The sequence below is a fragment of the Mus pahari genome, chromosome X (genome assembly GCF_900095145.1).
Source record: "Mus pahari chromosome X, PAHARI_EIJ_v1.1, whole genome shotgun sequence".
Classification (NCBI taxonomy): domain Eukaryota; kingdom Metazoa; phylum Chordata; class Mammalia; order Rodentia; family Muridae; genus Mus; species Mus pahari.
In genome coordinates this window covers 62,515,245-62,532,302 of record NC_034613.1, presented here as the reverse complement: position 1 = coordinate 62,532,302, position 17,058 = coordinate 62,515,245, and the positions used below count along the sequence as shown (strand labels likewise).

Here is a 17,058-nt window from a genome sequence, read left to right as displayed (position 1 = left end):
CCTTCCAATTCTGGATTGTAGTTCATTCCAAATATAGTCAAGTTGACAACCAGGAATAGCCACTACAGTATCTAAAGGGGTCTAGAAGAGGAAAGGGACTGGCAGGTTCCAAGAGGCAGTATATTCGGAGTCCTTACGTAGCATGCATACTTCCCAACCACCAGGTGGTGAATTTTTGCTGCGTTATGCCCGGGTGGCACCGCCTGGCAAGAAATGTGCTTTTGTGCTGACTCAGGATGGCCGGCCAGTGAAGGTGCAGCGGACCATTTTCAGTGAGTGCTTCTACACCATGGCCATGAATGAACTGTGGAGAGTAACAGGGGAAATGCATTATCAGGTATGTAGGAGCCGGGGGGGGGGGTGTCACAGGCTGTTGGGCATGAGTGTACTCTGATGACAGGCCTGGGAACCTGCCACAAGACCCATTTACTCATTTCCTACCATTTTGTGACTGCATGTTTCCTCAGCTCTCTCCTGTACTACCAAAGAGACCCTGGGCAAACAGTGCCCTGTGTCCAGGTAGAAAAGGTTTTCACTTTCTTCACTGGGCCCTTCTACCTGAGAGTGACCTGAATCCCAGAGTCCCGAAAATAGTATTGGGAGGATCTGCTTGGCCTCTGATGCCTGGCTGTAGGGTTAGCCCTGGAGAGCTTCAGGAAGAGCAGATATCTTTGGAGAAGAAGCTGTGTCTTGAGTCCTTGGGGGAAGAAGTATGTGCTGGGACAGGGCAGCCTCTCTGGTCTCACAGAATGAAGCCATGGAGATGATGGATCAGATCATCCACTGGGTACGGGAGGACCCAGCTGGGTTGGGCCGGCCTCAGCTCTCGGGGACACTGGCCACAGAGCCCATGGCAGTGCCCATGATGCTGCTCAGCCTGGTGGAGCAGCTTGGAGAAGAAGATGAGGAGCTGACCAACAAGTATGCAGAACTAGGGGACTGGTGTGTCCACAGGATTCTTCAACATGTCCAGGTAGGCAAAGTGAACTCCATTCTCTCATTCTGCATAGGCCCCTCTACCTAAAGTCATCTGTTCTTCAGCTTTCTAGACAGGTGGGTCCAAGGAAGCTCATTTATTTGAAATACAGCCCAGGGTCCTCAGGAAGGTGGAGCCCAGCTTGCGGAGGGCAGAAATGGGTGTGTCCTAAGACAGAAGAGGCCAGAGCAGCAGACACATTCTGAGATATCGAAAGGAGGTTTTGATCTATGTTCTTCCTTAGCCTCTGTGGCATCAAAGTCAGTCTTGCCTGTCTCCTCATTTAGTGTTTTACCCTCTTCACTTGAGAGACCCAGACCTAAGCAATGATCAGAACCTACTGTGTTCATGGGAGACAATCAGCCATTCCAAAAATGTTCTGGAGCAGGGCATTGTACACATATCTGTAATTCCTGAACTCTGGAGGTAGAAACAGGAGAATTTAGAGTTCAAGGTCAGACTTGCTTGTATAGTTTGAGACCAAGACTATGTCAAAATACACAACCAAAAATGCCCCCTTTAGATCTATTGAGTAGGTATATGGCTGGTACCAAGGGCAGAGGAAGGGATTTTTGAAGTTAGATCTTTCTGATTGGGTGACCTGAACTAGAAACATTTGTCTCTTGTCCCTTTCCTGGCAGAGGGATGGACAAGTTGTACTGGAGAATGTATCAGAGGATGGCAAAGAGCTCCCTGGTTGCCTTGGAAGACATCAGAACCCAGGTGAAGGCATGTGCTATTCCTGTTAGGAAAAAAAAAAAACAACTCATCTTTGAGTTTGGAGTATAAGATGGGAGGGGTAGCCCTCCTCCCTCCACCAAGGACCAGGCAATGGGAGGGGACAGACTGCCCAGGAGTGGGCATGGAGTCCAGGCAGAAAGGCAGGGTATCTTGTGACAGAGTTCAAGAGTCTCTCACCCTTGATAAGGAAGGGAGGTGCCAGGAGCTCCAGCCTTCAGATGCCTAGAAGGAGGGAACCTGATTCTTGCCTTACTTTCCTTCAACTCTGACTAGGCCACACACTGGAAGCTGGCTGGTTTCTGCTCCAGTATGCCCTCAGGAAAGGTGACCCCAAACTTCGAATGCACATTATTGACAAGTTTCTCTTATTGCCTTTCCACTCTGGATGGGACCCTGAGCATGGAGGCCTCTTCTACTTCCAGGATGCTGATGGTCTCTGCCCTACCCAGGTGGGAGTGCCCAGAATAGCTTGCAAGAAGCCTATTATATAGTAGGAGCTGGGTGTGATTGTGCATTCCTTTAATCCTAGTACTTGGGAGGCAGAGGCAAGTGGATCTCTGAATTTCAGGCTAGCCTGGTATACAGAATGAGTTCTAGGACAGTCAGAACTACATAGTGAGATCCTGTGTCAAAAACAGTAGCAGCAACAACAAAAATTCGAACCTAGAGCCCAAGTCTCTCCATCTTATATCCTGGGAAATCCATTAGAGAAGAGAATTTGTACAAATGCTGATGCCAAGACACATGTCCCCTTTGTCTAGTGCCAGCGGTTCAAAGGGCTCTTTGGTGATTCTCACTTGGTGGCAGGCAGGGATGGAATTGTTCCTCTGATTGTTTTCTGATCCTTCTGGAGATCTGCAGAGGGCACTGTACAGCATGGGTAGCAGCAGTGTCTAAAAGGCCGAAAGACAGTGTGACAAGGCAGACAGCATTCTAATTCAAAGACTAAAGTTTCCCCCAGTATTTGTCTCCTTTTAAGGAGCTGCTTAGGGTACATACAGGTCAGAAGGTTAGCCCTACTCTTTTTTAAAATTAACTTATTTAATGTATGTGAATACACCATTGCTCTCTTTAGACATGCCAGAAGAGAGCATCAGATCCCATTACGGATGGCCGTGAGCCACCATGTGGTTGCTGGAAATTGAACTCAGGACCTCTGGAAGAGCAGCCACTGCTCTTAACCACTGAGCCATCTCTCCAGCCCCAGGCTAGCCCTACTCTTAAGGACTATTCAAACTCTATCCACCATGTCTCCCCTATGATTAAACACCAAGTCCTAAGCCAGACAGACTGAACCAGAACAGAGGATGTTAAGTGTCTTCCTAGGGCCTTCAGGGACCTCAGCTGCCCATCTCTGCTCTGTTCTCAGCTGGAATGGAACATGAAGCTGTGGTGGCCACACAGTGAAGCCATGATTGCCTTCCTCATGGGTTACAGTGACAGTGGGGACCCAGCCTTGCTGCACCTCTTCTACCAAGTGGCTGAGTACACCTTCCACCAGGTAAGTGCTCTCTCCTTGTCTCCTGGAAGCCCAGGCAGCAGGAGAGGGAGAAACAGGGGTTGTGTGTAAGGGGGTCCAGGAGGCTTTCCCTCAGCTTCTCCTAGCTCATTCACTAGATGTTGCCCTCAGCTGCTCTGAGAGTCCCAAGACTGTCTTTTGTTTGGTGAACCAAGAAGCTCTGCCTCAAGGAATACACCTTTCTGGATGATCAGATTCTAATTGAGTAAACAAGCAAACATAGAGACCAATGAACTGTGAAAAACAAAGTAGATGCCAAATGAACTTTCTTATAGAGGGGGCAGAGAAGACCTTGTGAGCAAGGATCCAAAGCAAAGGAGGGCAGGGTGTATCTGTGTCTATTCAACAGAATGGAAGCTGTGAGGGTACAGCCAAGTGGGTTCCACATAGCTGGAACATCCTTGATCTGCCAGGGCCAGTAAGCCTGAGCCTTGACAGGGAATCCAACAGCTAGGATGTCAGGCTGGTAAATCACCAGTTAGACTTTCCTCCCTGTCCCCTGCACAAGCTCGTGTGAAAGAGAAAGACATACACACAGTAGGTTAGAGGACAATCTCAGATGGTGTTCCTCAGGTACTACATACCTTTTTGTTGAGAAGATAGGGTTGTGAACTAGCTACACTGGCAAACTAGCTACGGAGGTGAATTCTTAGAATACTCTATCTTTGCCTCTCCAGTGGTGGGATTATAAGTATGCTATCCTTGACTTGTTTTCATATGGTTTCTGGGACCAAATTCAGGTCTTCCTGTTTGCAAGGCACTTTTTTGTTTGTTTTTGGTTTTCAAGACATGGTTTCTCTGTGTAGCCCTGGCTGTCCTGAAACTCACTCTGTAGGTCAGGCTGACATCCAACTTAGAGATCTGCCTGCCTCTGCCTCCCTGGTACCTGGGATTAAAGGCATGTGCCACCACTGCTCAGCTAGTTTGTAAGGCACTTTACTGACTGAAGTATATCTCTTGGTCCAGCAGATGAGTTTAAGAGGCTATAGTTCAGAGAGAGAAATTTGGCTTGCTACAAAGCCTAGTTGTCATAAAAAATGTAGGTGACCTGGGTATGGTGGTACATACCTGTAATCCTAGCCATTGGATGGCTGGAACCAGATCATAGCATAGAGACCAGCCTGGTCTACAATAGTAAGTTTGAGACTAACCAGCTACATAGGGAGATCTTGTCTCAAACAAACAAATAACAACAACAATAGATATTATGGAGAGCCAAGAGTAAGGCAATTTTTTTAGTATAGAAGATAAAGAGGAGAAAGAATCAGGGCTAGTGAAGAAGACTAGAATCAGTCATGAACTAGGAAAGAAAACAAATCAAGGGCCTCCAGAGCGTAGTATACCTAATGGAGGTAGTGTTCTTGAAGACTACTGGTGTATTTCTAAAGTCACTATTCCAGTGGTTTCCCTACAACTGTAGCAGTGACTCTTTCGTTCTACAATTGTGGCTTTGGTTCTAGAAAAAAATGACAATTTGTGTGATTATTTTTTAGATGTCTCATGTAACCTAAGCTGGCCATAAAAATTAAATATGTAGCTGAAGATAACCTTACACTTCTGTTCCTCCTACCTCCTCCACCTTGATTCCTGAGTACTGGGATGACATGTGTATGCTACTACATTTGGCTAGTTTGTACTAACTGTAACTGAAATCTAGCCTAGTTTTATTGTGATTAGAGGCAAAAAATATCCAAGCCATGTTTCTATTACATTGTATCTAAACAAGCAACTGGAGCTGTCTCAGATATTCACTCCTAATTCCAAATGACAATGAGGCAGTTATGGTGCATGTCTTTACTGCCAGCAATGGGGAGACAGGTAAAAAGATCTCTGAGTTTCAGGGCAGCCTGAGCCACATAGCAGATTCCAGGACAGCCAGGGGGATACACAGTGAGACTTCTCAAAAATAAATACACAATAAGGACAAGGTCACTCAAAAGTTATAAAGAATACAGAACTGGTTATACCTCACTTGGATAATGTACCACCACCACTCTTTGAGGCAAAATCTGGACTGCCCTTGAACTTAATTCTCCTGCCTCAGCCTCCTGAGTGCTGAGATTATAGACATGAACCATCACACAGCTTAAAATGTACAACTCATGTCACAATTTAAAGGGAACATTTTGGTAGTACTTTGATGCAAAAGAAGTGAGAGATATGTTCAGAACCTATGATCAAGACAGGCAGAAGACCAGGTTGGCGTGAACCTTATAGAAATATGTCAAGCCTTTGCCTCCTGAGGACTGGGACTAAAGGCATGCCCCATGACATAGGGCTAAAGGAAAGATTGTGAGTCATAATAAAAACCTTGGTATGCAAGGACAGGAGCTATGTGTCTCTGTAATTCAAAGATCTTTTAGACCAAAAGCCTGTGAAGTAGAGGACATGAACTCCAGGGAAGTCACTAGATGTAAAGTTTGCTGAAAGGTCAATCTAGGATTCGTTTTTTTTTTTTTTTTAAATCAGATAAGTTAAAATGTGTACATTTTTTAAATATTCAATTTTAAGTGTTATCTAACAAACCACAATTGAATACAGAGCACCTTTTCTCTCAGTGTAGCAGCACACAGCCTGCAACCCCTCCCCCATCAGGCTACATGCTAAGAAGGCAAACTGCCTACTACCCCCAGTTTTCATCTTTTTTTCCGGGATATGGTCCACTAAAACTGCGCTCTTTTTACTCTAACCATTGGTACTGGTGCAAAAGGGACAGTGAGGGCCCCTTCCTCAATCGGTAACATTCGAGTGGGTCCTACAGACACGAACTGTCATTGTCTCTTTATTCTAGTTTCGTGATCCTGAGTATGGGGAATGGTTTGGCTACCTGAACCAAGAGGGAAAGGTGGCCCTCACCATCAAGGGAGGTCCTTTTAAAGGTGAGCGAGGAACAGGGTGAGACTGTAGGGGTTTGTGACACCCGGCTCGCTGGGTCCTCCCTACCCCGGGGTTCATTCTCCCCACAGGTTGCTTCCACGTGCCACGGTGCCTGGCCATGTGCGAACAGATTCTGGGAGCCCTACTCCAACGCCTTGGGCCCGCCCCCCTCGGCTCCTCGCCCGCTGTCTCTACCCATGAAGGCTCGAAATAAAGCTGACCCTGTTCCACATGCTTGTGTGCGCACCTCTGTGGGCCCCGCGGGAGGGTACAACTATTCTCCACACTGCCCGCCTTGAAAGGTCTTCGCGGAGACTTCAAACGCACCACCTTAGGTGCTGCTCCACCGCGCCCAATTGGCTCTAAGTACCACGCTCATTGGTTGTGCAGTTCGGAGGCGGATCCTATAGCTGGGTACTTCCGCTGCAGGCCGGCCAGAGTGGCCCGCCTTTTCCGCCGCCATCCCAGGATCCTGGCCCCAGTCCTACATCCTATCGTCCTTACCCTGCTTCTGAGTGGCCGCCGAGTGCACTCGTTCACGACCCACAAGGACCCGCGTGCTCTGCCGCCGCCGTGATGAACATCCGCAATGCTAGGGTGAGGTGACGGAGAGCCAGCCTGTCCGCACCGAGTGGGCGCCTTACGGGGTGACCGTGTGAGCATGCTATCGAGGGACCGGGTGCTTTGGCCCTGTAGGTCTGCCGACGCCGGACCTTAAGGCTGCTGCAGTCTGCTTTAAACATCTCGAGTTTATCCCGCGTTTCCCTAATTCAGGTCTCATTCAGTGAGCTCCACAACCTCTGGGCACTATTACTCAGTCCTGGAACTGGCGCGTTTTTCATGCCGCATAGAAACCGGGTTTGTGCAAAGTCGTAAAGTAGCAACTGTGCCCTGTCCGGGAAAAGGGGAGACCCAGAGATTGACAGAGAACAGGGGTCACACGTGTGTGGCCCTCTTAGTCATTGCAGCCCTGAACTAATCGTGTCCCACTCTCATACAGCCCGAAGACCTGATGAACATGCAGCACTGCAACCTTCTCTGCCTGCCGGAGAACTACCAGATGAAATACTATTTCTATCATGGCCTCTCTTGGCCCCAGGTGGGCAGCTTTTGCGTTTTGTACGGGTGTAGGGTACAACAGGAGGGAAACATGGATCTGAGTGAGCAAATGTAGTGGGCAAGGGCATAAGAACCTGAGGCCCTGGTTGATGGAGAAGCCTGGCAAATGAAAGGATGTGTATAGAAACTAGGCTCCACAGAGTGGAGATAGGATTCTCACTCGTGCCTACCCTTTTCCAGATAAAGAGAAGGCACAAGTGTAGAGTAGGGAAACCAGGCCCCTTGCATCCAGGTCACCAGATGTCAAAACTCAACATTTTTTTGCAGCTTCCCACTGTCACACACAGCAGGAGTCTGGCAGTGAGGTCTATCCTGTTGCCTGTTCTACATGACTTCCTTTTCCTTTTTGTCACCAGCTTTCTTACATTGCTGAGGATGAGAATGGGAAGATTGTGGGGTACGTCTTGGCTAAAATGTGAGTTACCAAGGAGGAAGAAAAGACACTAATGTTAAGATGGGGTGTTGAGGGACAAAAGCTTTGGAGAAGGGAATGGGAAGCTGTGAATTAGTTTGTGAGGCATTCTCTGTTGTCCAGATTGGCGCTCACTGTGTAACTCAGGCTAACCTCAAACTTATAGTAGTCTTCATGCTGAGCCTTCTTAATGCTGGGATTTAACTATGCCCAGCTTGCTATGAATGTTGTTGTTGTTTTAATTAACAGATTTGTAGGGTAGCTCTAAGCTGACAGAAAAATTGAGCAGAGGGTACAGAGTTTTCCCATACACTCTTCCTCCACATTTGTTTTCTCACTACCATGTATGGTACACTTGTTAGAAGTAAGAAACAGAGCCGGGCGTGGTGGCGCACGCCTTTAATCCCAGCACTTGGGAGGCAGAGACAAGCGGATTTCTGAGTTCGAGCACCTGCTGTGCACAACCTGGTCTACAAAGTGAGTTCCAGGACAGCCAGGACTATACAGAGAAACCCTGTCTCGAAAAACCAAAAAAAAAAAAAAAAAAAAAGTAGTTATCCCTCTCTCAACCTCGTACAACAAGTCATCTTTTCATAATGATGCAGAGTTGAAATAGTAGCTTATAGCTCTTTCAAACTGGTTTCCCTCACTTAATGCTCTGCAATCAGCATTACTCTTTTTGTGACTTGACTTTTGGGGACATCAATTGCAGGGTGATCTGTTGACACTGCACATATCTGGTAGGTGTAGCGTGGGGTTTTGAGGGGGTCATGATTGGTTATTCTGATTTAGAAGTTCCTAGTTATCTTCTTTTTGGATCTGGGGTGCTGTAGGATCAACCACAAAGAGTCTGAGCACCTGCTGTGCACAGATGTCCCAGATAGATTGCACCCATACCAGGTTCCTTTCTAGCTTTCTGTTCTAGGGAAGAAGACCCAGACGATGTGCCCCATGGACATATCACCTCACTGGTTAGTATAGCTACTGAGGGTTTGATAGAGGTGAACTGGAGGTAATTGGAGCCACAGTGGTCGCACTTCTACCCAATCTTCTTCTCTCAGGCTGTGAAGCGTTCCCACCGGCGCCTTGGCCTGGCTCAGAAGCTGATGGACCAGGCCTCTCGAGCCATGATAGAGAACTTCAATGCCAAATATGTCTCCCTGCATGTCAGGAAGAGGTGGAAGCCAAGTTGGGGGAAAGGGCAATGCTGGGAAGTGGGGAGGAAGGGGTACCCGATTGATGGTGGTTATGGGGTTTACTGCCTTCATAAGAACATGGGAAATAGTATTAGTGGGAAAGGGGAGGGGGACCAGGAAGAAGGGCAGGGTATGGTTTGTCAACCTGCCTGGCCAAGTTTGTGAAGCTCAGCAATGCCTTATTCCCCTACAGTAACCGGGCCGCCCTGCATCTCTATTCCAATACCCTCAACTTTCAGTAAGTAGATCAAGACTTTTTTTTTTAAGTGGCATGATCCACCCAGTTGGGTGGGCAGAGAAAGGGGTGGAGGGCTCTAGACACTGCTGGGGGGCTTTCAGTATACTCATTGGCTATTTATTGACAAGCAAACCTGAAGAAAGCACCTGTTTGTGTGTGTGATAGAGGAGGGTCCAACATATGCTGGGTAGAGGAGGAGTGGCTTGGTGCTAGTGAGATTGGTGAAGGGCTGGCTCCAGGAAGCATCATGTTAGAACAGATGAAAGGGGACAGCAGGGAAAAGGGGCCATGAGCAAAAGCAATGAGGGAACTATTGCTTTGAGTGTTCTGGTGGCTGAGGGCAGGTCTACTCCAGACATGGGCATCTTCATGAAGAGAGGACTTGGTAGTACTTAGTGCTACTTGAAAGTGGAGCTGGAGTAGACTAACTTGAGAAACCACTGAACCACACTAGACTTTGAGGGGGTCCAGTGAAGATGACACCATTGGGACAGGGTAGTAGTCTTCAGCTTTTCTGGGTTCAACATCCAGATTCATGGAGGGCTCTTTGACCTAGTTAAGATGCCTCTGCAACAGGAAATTCTTTACCTGCTAAGTCAGCAGTTCCCAGCTGGGTATGGTAACTCATGCCTCTTAATCTCTGCACTCAGAGTAGAGGACTATGGGTTGGAATTCTAGCATAGGGAGTTCCAGGTTAGCCTCAACCACATAGCAAGACCCTGTTTCAATTAAGCTAAGGAGATAGCTTAATTGTGAGGGTGTGTGTTTGATCCCTAGCACCCATGTATAAAAGCCATATACAGTGCCCCGCACCTGTTAGCCTAGTGCTGAAGAGGTTAAGACAGGAGAATCCCTGGGGTTCACTAATCAACCAGCCTAGTTGAATAGACAAGTTCCAGATTTAGTGAGAGACCCTATTTTGAAAAAAAAAAAAGGTGGAAAGGAACTGAGGAAGATTCCCAACATGTATGTAACTCTGAACACTGGCAAGGAACCTTCCTAAGTCATCAAAGGGCTTCCCTTCCAGTGTCAGGGCTTCTCAAGTGTGCACACACACCTCCCTCCCCTCCCTCAGCCATCTGGTCAGTAACCAGGTTGTCTGTGATGACTATCTACTTGCAGGTACAATGTCCCTTTTTCCTAGCAGAGGAACTGGCTATGTGTTCAGTAAATGATAGGGAGCAGGTCAGGGAGAGGAAGAGGCAGAATTAAGGGCTTCAACTGGAAACATGCAAGTCCTTGCTGGTCAGGCTAGGGACAAAGTGGTAGTAAGTCTAGGAATGGGAAGTACCCTGGATGCTACATGCTGCTTGGCTTCACTGGAAGAGCAGAAAAAAATTATCACAGCAGTTAGACAAGAGTTCGTTCAAATGAAAAACAAAAAGGTGCTGGGTGTGGTGGCTCACACCTTTATCTCGGCACTTGGGAGGCAGAGACAGGCAGATTTCTGAGTTCGAGGCCAGCCTGGTCTACAGAGTGAGTTCCAGGACAGCCAGGTCTACACAGAGAAACCCTGTCTTGAAAAAAAACCAAAAAAAAAAAAAAAAAGAAAAGAAAGAAAGAAAGGAAAAGAAAAGAAAAAAGAAAAACAAAAAGGAGAAGCCCATTTACACTGGCTTTTTGCCTCTACAAAGGTCCTATGGGGGAGATGACATTTACCCCAGTAGCCTAAGAACCAGGAGAATTTGCCCCTAGGCATGTGTCTTGATCCTACCCCCAGGATCAGCGAAGTGGAGCCCAAATACTATGCAGATGGGGAAGATGCGTATGCAATGAAGCGGGACCTCACACAGATGGCTGATGAGGTAAGAGTTCAGCCAGTCCAGGCCAGCAATTCCAGCAGCAGGGGAGATTCTGTACTTGGGAAAGGTGGCTACTTTAGAGCTGTGAGAGGGAGTGAGGCAGTGGTGGCTACAGGCAAGACCAAGATTGAGTGTCAGCCCTTGTTGTAGAGCCCCTCTTTCCCTCACTTCCTAAGCTGTCAAGTAGTGACATGGCCTCTGTTGACTCTAGAGGAGGCCATGGGATGCTTTCTGGGGAAGAAGCCTGGAGGTGGGTGGAACAGGAGAGACAGTAGGAAGATATTTTTCTACAGAGGGAGTGGGACTACTAGGGTCAGGGGCAGCCTGCTGAGATTTAGGACTAAACTGGGCTAGGGAGAAAGGGTCTCTGACCAAGCCTCCTGGAGAGGCATTGCTCTGTCTTGGAGGCTCCCCAACAGCACATTTGAGGGCAATAGGACCATTGTCATTTTACAGATGAGGAAAGCAGGCTTAGGGCAGAGCTAGGATTGAACTACATTTCTACCCAGTCCTATTTCTTGCTTTGGCCCTACCACTTCTCACTGTGTCCCTTCCCCCAGCCAGCCCCAGGGTCTGGCTCCTCTTGTCTCCTGTCTGGAGACTTAGGCCCTGTCTCTTTCCACCCGCTTCCCTCTGGGCTCCTGGCGGCAGCTGAGGCGGCACCTGGAGCTGAAGGAAAAGGGCAAGCACATGGTTCTGGCGGCCTTGGAGAACAAAGCGGAGAACAAAGGCAACGTGCTTCTGAGCTCAGGAGAGGCCTGTCGTGAGGAGAAGGGCCTGGCTGCTGAGGATAGTGGTGGGGACAGCAAGGACCTCAGTGAGGTCAGTGAGACCACAGAGAGCACAGATATCAAAGACAGTTCAGAGGCCTCTGACTCTGCTTCCTAGAACCTGCCCCACCTGGTCCCAACCTCGCCCCATGTGCTTTTACAATAAATGTCACCCAGTGGCCTTGGGAAATTTGTGAATGTGCATAGTGGGGTATGCCTTTTTTTCCAGCTCTTATATGACAGGGATACTATCTTCACAGCCTAGAGTGTATTGAGTTCACAAGTCAAAACAGATTTGAGGATGGGACCCCAAATCTGGCTATCTTCAACAACTGAGTTGGAGTTGGCAGGTAAACTGTCTTGGGTGCTATATTCTGATGTCACTTTTCTGGCCTACAGGCCTCATTAATGTCCTTAGTAATTTTCTAGGGCTGAACAAAATGATTTCCTGCGATTTCTAGTCAGTCTCACATTTCAGAGGCAGCTCTCCTACCTTGATGTTCATTGCTGCGGTGCTTTGTCCCCTTATGTCCCTCTCAGCCCTTTACCCTAGTCATACTTGTTCTCACCTGTAGGAGCTCCAGTTTATCCTCCTGGAACCCCAAATGCCTAAGTCCAACTGTTCATTGCACTTACCTGGAGAGATCCTAGCCCCAGTTGCTTAGGCTCTTCCTATCTGTACCCCCCCCCCTTTTTTTTGAGACAGGATCTCTCATCCTTAGCTTGGAACTCATTATGTAGCCCAGGCTGGCCTCAAACTTGTGCCAATCCTGCCTCAGGCTCTAAAGTGCTGGGATTACAGGCATAAGCCATTCCCCCATTAATATTTTGTATTTGCTGTGGGGCAGTGGTGGCACACTTAATCCCAGCACTTGGGAGGCAGAGGCAGTTGGATCTTTTTAAGTTCCAGGCCGGCCTGGTCTACAAAGTGAGTTCCAGGACGGGGCTATGCAGACAAGACAGTTTTCTATGCATTGTCTAGTTCTAGACTGCCATAAGGATACCCTCAATGTCTTCTAATATTTTTGCGACTTCTGGTAGGTTCATAAACTCAAATATAATTGAACTAAAAAGACAAAAAGAGAGTCCACCCCACTTCCAAACATTTTGTCACACTGTCACCCTTGCCTTAACATTTGTTCCTCTAAACGTGCTGCTTTAAGACCATCACTTGTGGCTCCTAGGTCCTAGGTGGGCTTTCCTTGGGCCGCCCACCTAACTGCAGTGCTGCAGAGCTGTCACTTTACTAATAATGTCCTTGCTCCTGCAAGTGACACAGCGATCCGCCACTATGTGGAATAATTTGTCCTGGAGCTTAGTACTTTGGTTGTATAAATCATTTATTAGAAACTGAGAAAGAAGCGACTGAAGGGCAGGGAAGAAAAATCACAGCCGCACCCACTTCTCTAGTTCAAAGGAAACTGCATACTTGCAGGGCAGTGGTGGCGCACGCCTTTAATCCCAGCAGAGGCAGGCGGATTTCTGGGTTCGAGGCCAGCCTGGTCTACAGAGTGATTTCCAGGACAGCGAGGGCTATACAGAGAAACCCTGTCTCGAAAAACCAAAAAAAAAAAAAGAAAAAAAAAGAAAAAGAAACTGCGTCTGGTTGGCTAAAATTACGTACTTCCTTTTGAGTCGAGCGGCTTGTTCCACCCAGCGTGCTGGCGTCAGTTCCTTCTGGTTCGCAAGCCGGTGGCGTTCTTAGTTCTCAAGCTCTGATTGGTTCTGCAGCGCTAGCCCTGCCGCATTGCAGCAAAGCGGTGGACATGCGCAGTAGCTCAATCTTAGCTTAGAGTTGGTGGGTGGGGGAGTTTGCAGATCCTGTTAAGGCGCTTACAGAATCCTCTCGAGGCCCGCCCTCTACACTGGTTGCTTAGGTGTCATTGGTGGCCGCCTGAAGTTCTGCTGTCTGCTCCGCCTCCTAGTAGGTTAGGTTTCCTGGGCGGAGGTCAGCTGTGAAGGGGAAAACCACAGGCCTGTTAGGCCTTGGGGGCCCAGCACTTCCCCTGCTTTGGCGGCATCCGCCTCTTACATCGTGAGCGGAGGATGAGGGTGACTCTAGGGACACTTCTCCAGGCCTTACCTTCATGCTTAATCTTTTCTTTCTTTCTTTTCTTTCTTTTCTTTCTTTCTTTCTTTCTTTCTTTCTTTCTTTCTTTCTTTCTTTCTTTCTTTCTTTCTTTCTTTCTTTCTTTCGAGAATTGCTTATTTTATGTATCTGTAACTGTCTTCAGACACACCAGAAGAGGGCATCAGACCTCATTACAGATGGTTGTGAGCCACCATGTGGTTGCTGGGAATTGGACTCAGGACCTCTGGAAGAGCAGTCAGTGCTCTGAACCTGAGCAATATCTCCAGCCCTCTCCAATCCTTTTTTCCTTTTTTTCTCTTTTAGACCCCACTATCCTTAGGGTCCCTCTCATCTCCCTCTGTCCAGAGTAGCCAACCAGTCTGAGCGCATCAGCCCTGTGGTCATCATCCCTCAGGACCAAGTATACATCCTTCTACATATTCAAAAATGTTTTGCAGAGCTCCAGAGATAGGCAGGCAGCTCTAAGTGTATTCTGATAAGTGTATGAAGTTAAATATATTGGCCATTATAGTTTCATGCTGAATATAAACAGTTCAATGCCTGACTGGTCTGTATTGTGATGCCCTGTCATAAATAATTCTGTATATATAAAACCCTCGCTCTCTTTTTAAAGATTTAGTGGGGGGGGGTGGAGAGGGAGAGGAGAGTGTGTTAGAAGTGAAGTATTAAGTGGTTGTGAGCAGCCTTTGAATTTTAAGAACTGAATTCTGTCCTCTGCTAGAGCTCTTTAACCACTGTAACCATCTCCATTGCTTATCTTGCTGGGTTTTGGTTTTGTTTGTTTGTTTATCTCCATATATAGCCCCCGACCTCTGCCTGAGCACAACCTCACCCAGCTTATCTGTAGTTTCTTTTAGCCTGGAAATCCCTCTGCTACTCGGCCTTGCCTCTAAGCCACCACCCGCCCACTCCCACCCTGCCCTGCAGGTTTTTAGATTCTCAAAACAAGCTAGCTAGCTGGGGTAGTGCTTCTTGTGCTTAGTCTCAGCACTTAGAGGCAGAAGTTTAAGGCTAGCTTGGTCTACATAGTAAGTTCTAGTTTAACCAGAGCTACTGAAAGATACCCTATCTCAAAAAGCCAAGAAGGGTGCTGAGGAAATGGTTCAGTGGTTAACAGCACTTGTTGCTCTTGTAGAGAATCCAAGTTTGATTCCCAGCACCCATATGGAGGTTCATAATCATCTGTAATTCCAGAATCTGATGCCTCTTTTGGTATCCATGGGCACTGAGCACACATACAAGTTACACATACATATACACATAAAATTAAATGAATAAATCTAATTTTTTTTTAAAAAAAGCCAAAAAGGAACGGGCCAGGTGTGCTGTCACAGACCTTTAATCCCAGCACTTGGGAGGCAGAGGCAGACTGATCTCTGAGTTCGAGGCCAGCCTGGTCTCCATAGTAGGTTCCAGGACAGCCAGACCTACATAGTGAGACCCTGTTTCCAAACAAAAGGAACAAGAGCTAAAGGTACAGAAAACAGTTTCACTCATGGCTTCAGATGCCAAGCAAGTGTCCTGATAACAGCCAGTCACTGAAGTTTTCTGTTTTGCTTTTCACTCAGTTTCATTGTAAAGGGCTGAATGGGGCACCATTCAGATTTCTGGATTAAGGACTAAGAACATTTGAAGACTAGTTCAGTAGCCATTTCTTGTGTGCCTAAATCCTGGTCTGGCTCTGCTGGTTGGATGGGGGACTTCTAAGGATTAGTTAAGGGTCAGATAGAAGGGAAGACAGGTAGCATGGGTTGCTTTAACTAATAAAGGCATTGGTGCCTGGTTTACTTTAGTATGATGCACTCTTGAAATAAATGTCCTGACAAAGCAAGTTCACAAGGATGGATGTCCATTTATGTGCTATGAAAAGGATACAGGCTTGCTTACCTTGGTGGAAGATTCCAACATTGCTACTTCGGAGACCAGCTTCTGGAAGTCCAGGACTTGGACTTGTTAACATTTAGCTAGCTTCTAGACCATTTGTTCAAGGCTCTGTGAGCACCAACAGCATCTTAGAGAAGGGCTTTGGTATTGGGAGCAAATGGAGATCAAGAACAAGATTGAACACAGTTGGGGCTGGTGAGATAGCTCAGTGGTTAAGAGCATTGACTGCTCTTCCAGAGGTCTTGAGTTCAAATCCCAGCAACCACATGGTGGCTCATAACCATCAGTGATGAGATCTCATGCCCTCTTCTGGTGTGTCTGAAGATAGCTACAGTGTACTTACATATAATAATAAATAAACCTTTTTTAAAAAAAAGATTGAACACAGTTGAAAATCCAGAACAGTCTCTCCTCCTGCCAAATCTCCATGTCAGGCTCACAAGTGCTCACATGCACTTTGACATCCATGCATGCACGTACAGGTGTGGATTCCTTTGTATTAGTACCTTCAAGCATGTTTTGTAAGTTATCTTGCCTATCGCCCATAATCTGTATACCCCAGGGCATTCTCTCCAATGAAGTAAAGACAGATGGCTTGTCACCTGCCTCCTGCCTTCCTAATTGACCAGAAGAGCCTGGTGTGGTTGTGCACACATGTAATCCTAGCACTTGGGGCAGAGGCAGAAACGTTGCCTCGAGTTTGAGTCCAGCCTGGATTGTGTAAAGCCAGCCAGGGCTACAGAGTGAAGCCTTGTGAATGAGACAAAACAAAACATGACAAATTAATGAGTACATCTTGCCTTATGACTTAGAGTTGATGGGGGTGAATAAAATCACCATCATCCTTGGATCAAGGAGGCAATAGGAGTTGTTTCCAGGCTGGTTCAAAGCTCCCACTGGTATAGGTCCCTGCAGGTGCAAGATGGAAGGGAAAAGAGACAAAAAGAGTCTCTTCCGGCAGCAGGAAGTGGTAGCTACCTATGGGGAAATGAGGCTAGTTCTTTCCTTTGGGGCTGAGTAGAAGGGGAACTGTAACTGAACCCTGCTCCCTCCCCCTCAGGGGGCCCAGGGGGAACACAGGCCTACAGTTCTCTGGGGAACTTCCCATTCAGCTGTCTGAACTCTGGGCTATGACTCTGGAAGGAGGGTGGCATCTGATGTCCAGGAAGGCTTCAGAGGCAGACCATCTAGGTGTAGTCTTGAGCCTGGAGCAGCTATGGTGCCATTGTCCATTAGTATTGAGGGCTAGTGGCCATAGGGGTGTTGCCTGACACTGGGAACCACAGATAGGATTCTGCAGATAATGAGGAACAGCAGCAGGTGGTCCCAGACATGTTGAGGTTCTCTTGTATTGCTGCTTTATGTTGACACTTTGGGCTCAAGGTGATCTAGGTAGAGGAGCAACTTTTCTCAAGAGAGATGAGCCTAAAAA

The 17,058-nt window shown here is 47.4% G+C and overlaps 2 protein-coding genes across 8 annotated transcripts in view; both read left to right on the top strand.

Annotated features, from left to right (window-relative positions):
• The window catches only part of Renbp (renin binding protein), a 7,833-nt gene extending 1,488 nt beyond the window's left edge, over positions 1 to 6,345 (top strand). For both annotated transcript variants that reach the window (XM_021188125.1, XM_021188124.1), the window contains exons 5-11: positions 165 to 337; positions 749 to 973; positions 1,618 to 1,699; positions 1,991 to 2,166; positions 3,087 to 3,218; positions 6,028 to 6,115; positions 6,203 to 6,345. In XM_021188125.1, coding sequence (XP_021043784.1) covers positions 165 to 337; positions 749 to 973; positions 1,618 to 1,699; positions 1,991 to 2,166; positions 3,087 to 3,218; positions 6,028 to 6,115; positions 6,203 to 6,327 — 1,001 coding nt within the window. In that variant the 3' untranslated portion in view covers positions 6,328 to 6,345. The remainder of the gene's footprint in view (positions 1 to 164; positions 338 to 748; positions 974 to 1,617; positions 1,700 to 1,990; positions 2,167 to 3,086; positions 3,219 to 6,027; positions 6,116 to 6,202) is intronic.
• Positions 6,346 to 6,526: 181 nt separating this feature from the next.
• Naa10 (N(alpha)-acetyltransferase 10, NatA catalytic subunit) lies at positions 6,527 to 11,848 on the top strand. Of its 6 annotated transcripts, none has more exons than XM_029534499.1 (9): positions 6,576 to 6,710; positions 6,888 to 6,971; positions 7,114 to 7,212; positions 7,589 to 7,647; positions 8,570 to 8,615; positions 8,706 to 8,821; positions 9,034 to 9,078; positions 10,799 to 10,883; positions 11,532 to 11,848. In XM_029534499.1, the coding sequence occupies exons 1-9, from the start codon at positions 6,690 to 6,692 to the stop codon at positions 11,766 to 11,768; spliced, it is 792 nt and encodes a 263-aa protein (XP_029390359.1). In that variant the 5' UTR covers positions 6,576 to 6,689; the 3' UTR covers positions 11,769 to 11,848. The 6 variants fall into 6 exon arrangements, with proteins under 6 accessions (XP_021043433.1, XP_021043438.1, XP_021043435.1 ...); XM_029534500.1 differs by having other exon boundaries at positions 11,441 to 11,734; XM_029534501.1 differs by having other exon boundaries at positions 11,445 to 11,579.
• Positions 11,849 to 17,058: the final 5,210 nt, after the last annotated feature.

Excerpts from the sequence above, each read along its gene's own strand:
- Naa10 (XM_029534499.1), top strand. The coding sequence starts at position 6,690 with ATGAACATCCGCAATGCTAGG. Across the intron at positions 6,711-6,887 it reads TGAACATCCGCAATGCTAGG|GTCTCATTCAGTGAGCTCCA; the intron begins GTGAGGTGACGG and ends TCCCTAATTCAG. Across the intron at positions 7,648-8,569 it reads GGGTACGTCTTGGCTAAAAT|GGAAGAAGACCCAGACGATG; the intron begins GTGAGTTACCAA and ends TTTCTGTTCTAG.